The sequence below is a fragment of the Neofelis nebulosa genome, chromosome 8, assembly GCF_028018385.1.
Source record: "Neofelis nebulosa isolate mNeoNeb1 chromosome 8, mNeoNeb1.pri, whole genome shotgun sequence".
Lineage (NCBI taxonomy): Eukaryota > Metazoa > Chordata > Mammalia > Carnivora > Felidae > Neofelis > Neofelis nebulosa.
In genome coordinates this window covers 120,512,740-120,522,618 of record NC_080789.1, presented here as the reverse complement: position 1 = coordinate 120,522,618, position 9,879 = coordinate 120,512,740, and the positions used below count along the sequence as shown (strand labels likewise).

Here is a 9,879-nt window from a genome sequence, read left to right as displayed (position 1 = left end):
TGTCTGAGATTCAAGAACCCAGGGAACGGACTTCCAATTCTCGCCAGCGATCCTATGTGAAATGTTTTCCTTCCCCGGCTGCGGGATCTCGGCAGTTCGCAGCGGTGCAAACCAGGCAGTCCGGGTCCTGGTCGGACAGCCCATCACCTGTTGGGGCCTCCCACGCGCGCCGCGCAGGGCTCGCCCCGGCCAGGGGCGGCGGGCGGCTCCGGGGCACAGGCTCTCCCCCCTCCCCCCTTCCTCCGGGACCAGTCGGGCTGGCGGACTGACGGACGGACGGACGCGGGGCCGCAGGCACGGAGGGACGGGGGCGGCCCGACGCTGGAATGCAGTTTTCTCCGGCGAGAGAGACTTTGCACCGGAGTGGAGAATAGTTTGGGGTGGGGTTTCGCACGGTCCCCTCCCCCCGCCCAGGGCCCCCTTCCAGGCGCTTTCTGGGAGCTTTCAGAACTGCGCTCTGAAGTTTAAAGAGCAGCAAGGAGCTTGTGCCGTAGGCAGGGACAATGGAAGAAAATGAAAGCCAGAAATGTGAGCCGTGCCTTCCTTACTCAGCAGACAGCGGGCAGAAGCAGGGTAAGTAACAGACTCATTCAAAGATGGAGTTACAGTTAAGCGTGTTCCTCGCCGCGGGCTGCTTTTTATAATCCCGAGACGGGGCGCATGGCAAAGAAAACGCGCTTTTCTTGGGGTGGTGCGTTTTCAAAACTGAGTGGAGAGCTGTGATTTCTTGGGTCTGACTTGATCTCTGGCAGGGTTTTCGTAAGCAGCAAAAGAAGTGGCTTGGGGATACCGCGTTTGTGGGACAGTAAGCATTCAGTATGTGTTGTATCTCTAGGCAATGACAAAATATATCGCTAAAAGCAGCTTTTAATACTCACTCCTCCAGCCGTGGGAGAAAGGAGCTGTATCTGGGAGGCTATCTCTGGGAGGGCAGCATTTCCATTCATTGGTTGGGGGATCCCATGAGGCAAATGCACACTGGATGCAAGTTTTGCGGAATTTTAGAGTTAAATTACGGAGTTTAGGGATGTTTTATTTTACAGATCAGAGCAGTAGGGGAGCACTTGTACCTCTATGTGGATGATGGATGGGACTCTGTGAATCTCTCTATTCAAAAGTTAGGAGTTGTTAGAGAATTTTGGTAAATTTTCTCCAGGCAGTTTTCCTTTAATTGTGTCTGTAATAGACTTGTCTTTTCCGTAGGGAATTTCCAGAAGCTTATGTTGTTCCAAAGAAATTTCACAGCGAGGCTGGGTAGAGAAAGGACTTCTCTGCTTTCCAGTTTCTGACGTCTGTGATGCCAGAGCCTATAGAGCCTATCATATGGTATCATATAGGCAGCGTGTTCATAAACCCGCACAATCCGAAACCATCCCCGCCCACCCTACCCCAGGTTCATCCGGAGGCCAGTTAGGAACTAAAAGAAGCCTTGCTGGTCTACAGTGCTCTGCGTGGGAGTAGGGATTATGCACAGGGGAAAAGGTGTGTGTGCTTTAAAAAGGCGAAAGGGAAGTAACAAATGACTCATCCACATTGAAAATGCAAAACTAAGCTAGGCACAAGCACTGCAATTAAAACACCCCCCCCTCCCCACCTTACCCCTGTCCTGTGAAATGCAGGAAACCTGAAGCTTAGAAAACCCTGGAGGATCCCCCAGTCCTACAGTCTTCGGTCTAGGTGTCTGTGTTTGTGTTTCTAAAACAGAGCACTCTCCGTGAGGGCGCCTGGTCAGTGGGGTCCAGTGGGAGATAAGGCTGCCATCCCTCCCCTCCCCCCTTATCTGGTAGGGCAGGATCCTACAGCAAGGATTCCATCTGTTGACATAAATGACCCAGAATCTACAGGGGCAATTAGAATGGGACCAATTTAAGAAATAACTTTCAAACAAACACAGCAATTCAAAGATGCTTCAGAGGCTGGGGATAGTCAGGCTGAGGGAATGTAATCACTTTATTCATTTACCCATTCATTCAGTGGGAGAAACAGTGAACAAAGTAGATGAAAAATACTTGCCCTCACTGAACTTCTGTTCTAAGAGCCATGTTTGGAGGGAAGGAGGTGGTAAAGAGAGACAATGAACAGATACATAAAATACATAGCATGTTAGATGCCAGCGTTCCCAGGTTTAGCGAGTAAAAATACCCTGTATTTGAGTTAAATACCCAGTTAAATTTGAGTTTCAGATGAGCAACAGATAATTATTTTTGTATGAGTATATCCCGTGCACTATTTGGGACATACTTATGCTGAAATTATTCATTATTTACTTGAAATTTCATTTTAGTTGGGCATTTTATATTTTATCTAGTAACTCTATTAAGTAGAAATAAGACTGTAGGCAGGGAAAGGGAACAGGAAGTGCATGGGTTGCGGGTGAAACTGTAGATAGGGTTATCAGGGAGACCCTCACTGGTGTATATCTGAATAAACATCTGAAAGAGGTGAGGGAGGGAATAGCAGGAACATGTTCAAAGAACGGCAAGGACATGGGAGAAGGCTGGGAGAAAAGAGGGTAAGAGGTAATCCAAGCCAAATCACATAGGGCTGTGAGACTGTGGCAGAGATTTGATTATTTCAAAAGAGCTGGGGAGAGGCTAGCAGGCCTGACTTGTCTTATAAAAGAGAAATATTGGGTGCTATGCCGAGAATAACCCACATGGGGGGTAGGGGAAGGGCAGGGAGACCATTTTGGAGGCTTCTGCGGTAAACCAGGGACGAGGTTGGACCAGCAGGTGGTAGAACAGGTGATGAGACACTTCCAGATGTATACTGAAAGTTAAGGCAAAAGAATTTGCTGAGGGATTGGATGTGGGATATAAGAGAAAAGGGGAAGTCAGAGATGATTTCAGAAATGTTGGCCTGCCTAGCTGGAGGAATGGAGTTGCCATTTACTCAAAAGGGAAAGCATTTGAGTGGAGTTGAGGAGGAGAGGGTGTGTATAGTTTGGAAGTGGAGGGGAAAATAGGAAGTCCTTTGGATAGGTTAGGATCCAGAGGTTTATATCAGGCATCCAAGCGGAGATGCTGATTGCAGCATGGATATTCTCCACTCGAATTGAAGAGGATGGACGGGGGTCAATGTCAGATCTGCTAGGACTGGGTCTGTGTGCAGGAGGACAGGTCCCCAGTACACCCTGGCACACTTGAGTATTTAGAAGTCAGAGAGATTGGGAGGGGTGGCTGGAGAGATCTTAAGGGTGAGAAGCATTCAGATTGGATGTGTAGGGTCCCGTTGAGTTCTGGGTGAAGCGATGCAGCGAAGGAGGATGGCATCAGTTTCGGTTCTTTGGTCAGCATGAGGACCACACAGGGAAGCCAGCCCTGTTCACGTCATCCGTAATACACCGTGTCCATTTCTAGCCCGGCATTCTTGATGGTTGCACCCAATAAGAACGTGATATTCCAGGGCAGACCAGGTCTTCCTCATCTTTGCATTTCCTGCACTAACAGAACACCAGGCACGTAGAAAACACTCAATAAATATTTCTTGAACCAAAGGCTAATTATTCCACCGCCGGGCTTGGCGTTTACCAGTCTACTGTAGATAAGGATCCCCTGGGTGATCATGTAACTCATTGTCCGGACTGAGACACTTTGGAGAGTGAAAAGGAACCCTATGAATAATTTTGCTGGGACGGCAGTTGTAACCCACAAGTGTTTTGGCAAATTGGGGCAGATGGTCGCCCCAAGAATGGCTCTAATCAGTGAGGTTTCCGTGGCTGAGTAGGCAGCTTACTAGGAAAACAACAGCGTGAAAGTATATTGCGAGGTGCCCTGTGTGCACTCCGTAGTTATTGGCTAACCTGTAGTCTAAGACTATCACACTCCCTTTAAAGCCCATGGGCTCCTTGGAACGATCCTGGGGGAGGTTCCTCGGGCCACCTCTATCTGCCCACAGTGGCCCTGAAGTGTCTGCTTTTGCTCAGGCCCCTAAGCTCTTGAAACCCCTGGGCAGGTAAAGTGTTATCAGCCCGTCTGCTTGCCTCCGCCAACCCCTGATCCACCAGTGTTTCGAGATAGTATTTGCTCTGCTGGTAATCATTTTTTGCAATATGTAAATGTATCAAACCAACACATTGTACACCTTGAACTTGCAAAAAATGGCCCTGGCCACAGAGCGCAAGCTTGGGGAGTCCCAGATACTTAAGTCTTTGCACAGAACTCTAAAATTGCCCCATCAGTCTCTGCCCCTGACCTGTTTTATCCTAAAGAGCACTTATCACTATGTGACATTTATATGACGTATTGTTTGTCTGCTTCCCTCATTATAATGTGGATCCTCTGTAAGGGAAGGGGATTATGTCTCTCTCGATCACAACTTCACTGTATTTCCTAACTCCTTTCAATGTACGGAGTAGGCACTCAATAAATATTTTCGAGAATGAATGAATCATCTAACCAACACCTGAGCCGAGAATGTTTTTCCGGGGAGCACAAGGGCTGTTCCTATTCTGTCTATCCCAGAAATCTTATTTATCCCGTATTTAATTTTTAAGGGTTTTTAGGTGAATATATATAATGGTCTGATTTCGGCTGTAGTTTCTGTGCCAGTTCGTATATGGTGGTGATCTGTATGATATTAACAAGAGAACTAGGAAGGCAAGAAATCCCGTGGGCCCCCAACAGAATATGGGATGTGTATTAGTCAGATAAGCGAATTGCTGTAACAACCCTGTAATCTCTGTGGTTTAGCACAACCAACGTTAATGTTTTGAACACAGTGGAATGTGGATATTCCCGGCCAGGTGGATCTCCTGAGGGCACACCTTCAGGCCGGCTCTGGGACCTAGGCCCCTTCTGTGTAGCCTGCCGCCATTCGCCAAGGCCTTGACGGCTTCCTCTGGAGCTTTGACTGGCAGCTAGCCCAAGATCAAAGAGAAGGAGCACGGAAGATCATTCAGCAAGGCTGGGGGCCAGGGCTGAAGGTGGCCCACATCACCTCTGGCCACCCACACTGCATTGACTGGAGGAATTAGGACCAGGCCCCAGCTAGATGAAGGCTGGAAAACGCAGCCTTTCTGTGTGTGCAGCAGGACAACGTTATGGTTTGAAGACACGGACGGACAAAATCCTGTCGCTGCCACAGAAGGCCCGGAGAGGTTGTACAGCCAGACGAAACAGCAACTCCCCACGGTGTTCCTATGACAAGAGAGGATCCTGGCACCATGGCAAAGCTCCATCTTGGAGATAGCGAACCGGAAGCCACTACAAAGAAGGGAGGGACTCCTTCTCAAAGAGGCTGTGGCCTACCGAATCTGAACTCGGGAATAAAATCTCAGGGAAGTCTTGTCGCTGGCTCGCAGGTGGAAGGCAGGCGTGGAATGTCTGAAGGATGCGAGGTCTCAAATCTCTTGCTGTGAAGTCAGCTGACTTGGCTGAGGCCATCTGAGCTGTGGCCCAGAGGCCAGCCTTCAGCTCCCGTGGGCTCCTGCCCGCAGGATAACCTGCTGCGTCTCAGCAGAGTCTCTCTCTCTGGCACTGCTGCCCTCCTCATCCCTGCTTCTGCTCCCGGGAATGCTGGAGGGGCTGTTCTCTGCTCGACGCTCCTGTTCTGCTCTGTGCCCTGCTTGGAGTGAGCTAGGAAGAGCAGTTTCCCGGGGCCGTGCGGAGGCTGGGAGCGGCAGGAAGGGGAAACTGGAAGCCTTGCCTTCACGCTACAGCATCGTTGTTTGTTTGACACGGATTCCCAGAATAGCAAGTGGCTGGACACACCCATACTTCAATGTTAGCACCACAGTGCATTCCAGACAAGAAATAGAACTGGATTTCTGTGTGGATGGCTTTGTGGATAATGAAGAATGGGTGGGACTCAGATCTCTGACTCCACGGCTGTGGAATTGTGACTACCTGTCCTTTGCCCGGTCGCCTCTTGTTTTGCCCTGCTTAGTTTTTCTCCCCAGCTGAAGGGTCACGGTGTCCCCAAATGACTGGAGTGGTAGAGTTGTCAGTTCTCCCTCAGGCCCGGGAATTGAGAGCCCCCAAGAACTGAGCCTCCCTGAGGAAAGGGCTCAGGTGACCGGGACGCGTGTTCAAGTGGCTTTGTGTGGACAATAGGGTTGGGGTGTTGTTGATGCCTGTGAGCAGGTGCCTGGTGGTGGGACAGGAGACAGACCGGGCCGATAGCGGAGTGGGGTGAAGGGCAAGAAGGGGAGCCACGGGAAGGAGTGAGCCCCGCCCTCAATTGGACGTCCGCCAAAGGACTGTGCCTTTGGCCGTTGGCGCATTTGGGCATCAGTGCTTCTGCTGCCTTCCTCCAGGTCACATTCAACCTTGTTAAACAACTGGAGACATTTTAGAAGAATGCACAAAAAAGAAAAAATGGGAAAGTAACATAAGGTTGACGTGACCTTCCGGTGCAAAGTGTTAGAAAACGGCAGGGGTTGAGAGTCAGCAAGTTGGGGCTTCCCAGAGGTAAATGGTGACAGGAGATTGGCTGCAAAGACCACCACTCCTCCCCTCCCCTGCTCCTTTCCGAATTTATCTGAAGGAAGAAAGCGGAAAACTGTTTTCAGTCTCCAAGGGGCTACCGTTCTGGCTGTCTTGACCTAGTCTGAGGATCCTTCGATGAGACAAAATAGTTCTTGTGAGTCTGTGTGGCAGAGCAAGGCAGATGGAACTTTCTGCTGCTGTTGGTGGCTGAAGGTGCCTGAACATTTATCCATATGGGTGTCTGTGTGTTTGCCAATGTGAAGAAGTCCCCTTCCCGGAGATTCAATCCCGCCAATTAATCTAGCTGCCCAGGATCATTTTTTAAAATATGTTAATGATGTCGAAAGTAATCGTTAAAAATACTGTGTAGAAGTCAATAGTGTTATATGAAGTATACAACAAGTTTTTGGCCAATGTAAAACTCATGTGCACACACACGCACTCCGAAAGCTAAAGCGAAACCAGATTGCACACGTATTTACCAACCTGACATATGGCATTTTTTGCAACTCGCTTTATTCAGTGGATCCTGTTACTTCTGTTTTATTAAAGAAGACACCACAAAAAAGGCAGCCGTCATGTGGGTCCATGTAATGAGAAAGGAGCCTAAATAAATGATACAGTTAATCTCGCAATATCTTTTTAATCAATAGTTCGGTCTTCTTCCCCTTCTAAATTTACTGCTGAAACTAATGAAGAGTAGGAGAATTAACTAATTTGGCTGTTTTTTCCTCCCTTTCCTCATTGGTGTCTGATGGAGATGCTATAATTAGCAAGGTAATGAGAAGTGAAGGGTAAACAAGAAGAATTGTTCCCAGAACACCATTCTCCGGATGGAAAACCAGAATAGGAGAACCAGCCTGAGTTGAAAACGTTCACTATGCCTAACCCAAGGGCGTCAGACCTGGGGTTGTCTACAGAGGCGTTTCTAGACAACGAGGGAAATGCACTGGGGGCATGGCCTTTAGATGAGCTGGTGTGTGTATAAACTGGATGCTCTGGGTATCACTGGTGTGAAGTTTCGTTTGTCTCTCTGAGACTCAAGTCTAGAACTTGCAAATAGTGGATCTTTTTTTCTGCACAGAACTTTTAAAGGTAAATAATTAGCAAATGAGCCTCTACCGGAAACTTCTTTAAAAACTCAATTGAGACTGGGTTTCAAAGGATCTAGAGCTAGAAGACGCTGCACATCTAATACTGGTCCAGCCATCCTCATTTAATGAATGAAGGTGGTGAGGTGTAGAGATCATATTGTATGGTCTGGGTGTGAGGTTAAAGGCAGGACGCCTGAGAGCCCAGGGTTCACGGATCAGGAGTACCTTATCCTGCCTGCATCTGTGTGGTGTGTAAGTACCGCTCCTGCTGAAGAGAGTCTGAAGTGCTTTTGAATGTTCATAACTCTCCCTTTCTAGTTTTGTTTTTTAAGAAGTAATTCTCCTTTTTCAGTCAGCTAGAAGATGCAGACCTGACGCCCTACTTGCCAACCAATGAGAATGAGCAGAGATTCCCTATCCACTGTCATCGCCTGCCTCTTTTGCTCCCTTCTAGGTGGACATCAACTTGGCTTGGAAAGGCCGTGTCTGAGACAAGGTCAAGGCCAAGGGTCTAGGTCAAGGCCATCAACATGTACCATATCTCTGTCCTTTTCACTGTGTGTCTTAAAGTCCACTTCAGGCAAAATGTGTCCAAGCCTTTACATTCTCTCCATTCTTACCTAATAGTATATTGACCTAATAAAATTCTAACGTTTGCTTGGTTTATGCTAATGGAGGGGGGCTGGAGTTTTCAGGGGGCTCATATGTCTGTGATTATAATGCCTATTTCTGGTCTTGGGGATGAAATAAGTGTCTCCGAAACCACCGTCAGATTATGAAACTGTAAAAGTCCTGTTACCAGCATGAGGTTGCAATTAAAACAAAAGCAATAATCAGAATCACTGGAACTAACTTTTCTATAATTACAGTTGAAGGTAAGGGGTAACCCAGTTGCCTGCAAACTTGTCTGACCAAGTGTTCTCCTTCTGAATAATCTCAGGGAAAGAGTCGGAAACGACCACCTTTCTACAACTTTTTGCGTTAGTGCAATTTTTCTCATTTCCTTTGTTGATTTGGTTCCCGTCTTGCCTAAAAAACAAATAACCTGCCAGGTTATGGTTACATATTAACAGCAGCCAGAAACCCTCTTAGTGTTCTGTAAATGACATTTCTAGTAAAATCTTTCATTGCAAACTGTATTTTTTTTTTTTGTCTTTCAGAACAAGGAAAAAGCAATCTACAAGTCACGTCATTAGAAGATGCAGAATGTCGCAGAACCAAGGAACGCCTTTCTAATGGGAACAGTCGCGTTTCAGTTTCCAAGTCTTCCCGCAATATCCCAAGGAGACACACTCTAGGTGGACCCCGCAGTTCCAGAGAAATACTGGGAATGCAAACATCTGAGATGGACAGGAAGAGAGAAGCTTTCCTGGAACATCTGAAGCAGAAGTACCCCCATCATGCCACCGCGATCATGGGCCACCAAGAGAGGCTGAGAGACCAGGTACGACCATGTTGCCGTTCGAAATGAGCAGAGCTCGTTCTGCAATGAACGTGAGGGAGAGCAAAGTGGCAGGTCAAAGGGGACAAAACGGATGAGTGGATCGTGCCCACCTTTGGGTTGTTCCAGATCTCTTTGTGGGTTTGCGAGACGGAGGCAGCTTACGGGAAAGGTTTGACCTGAAGCCTCAGTTGTCTTTATCAGCGTGTCAGAGAGGGGAGACCCAGAGAGGAGGCAGTCCCCACCAAATGTGTCCCGATGTTCAACCACAAATACATCTAAACTGCAGGTGGTGAGGGGGTCTTACTTTACTGAGCCAAGCCCAGGATCCATTACTGTGCACCCAGATAGCACTTGAGTGCTTAGCACAGTGAATGAATGAATAAATGAATGAATGAATGAATGAATGAAGACATATATACATACATATGTAGGTACATACATACTTACATACATACGTATAGACAGACAGACATAAATACATTTTCAGGGTAAAGGAGAGCACAGAGGGATAGATTGTGGTGAACCCCTTTTCTTTAGCAAGCTGACATTAGGGTTTTGTTTCTATTCTCTGTTTTTTTTTTCCTTTTAATCACAGATGTTTACCTTTCGCATTCTTGGCTTTCTGCTGTCATCAGCTACCTGTTTTTTCAGGTTATCTTGACAGCTACACAGACAGCACCCATTTGTGCCTTGGGATGTTGTTGTTTCTTGGCTGTATGCAATGACTTTTTGGCAGGCCACAAAGTTTTGGGGGGGGGGTCCCCCGAAGACCCCACAAGCATGTGATCAGATTGACCTTTGAGGATGCAGAACATAGTAAAGGAAGCAGGGCCACTGCGACACACGTGGTCGGGGTAGAGGACAGGCTGTTATTGATTTCCACACTGCAGAGAGAGAGACCCATTTAGCGTGT

At 47.7% G+C, this 9,879-nt stretch overlaps 1 protein-coding gene across 7 annotated transcripts in view; it reads left to right on the top strand.

The window, feature by feature from the left end:
* Nucleotides 1-387: 387 nt before the first annotated feature.
* Nucleotides 388-9,879, top strand: part of KIAA1217 (KIAA1217 ortholog) — a 308,757-nt gene continuing 299,265 nt past the window's right edge. For 4 of the 7 annotated variants that reach the window (XM_058681687.1, XM_058681686.1, XM_058681682.1 and 1 more), the window contains exons 1-2: nt 388-573; nt 8,683-8,966. In XM_058681687.1, coding sequence (XP_058537670.1) covers nt 504-573; nt 8,683-8,966 — 354 coding nt within the window. In that variant the 5' untranslated portion in view covers nt 388-503. The remainder of the gene's footprint in view (nt 574-8,682; nt 8,967-9,879) is intronic. The other 3 variants (XM_058681690.1, XM_058681691.1, XM_058681685.1) reach the window with 2 other exon arrangements.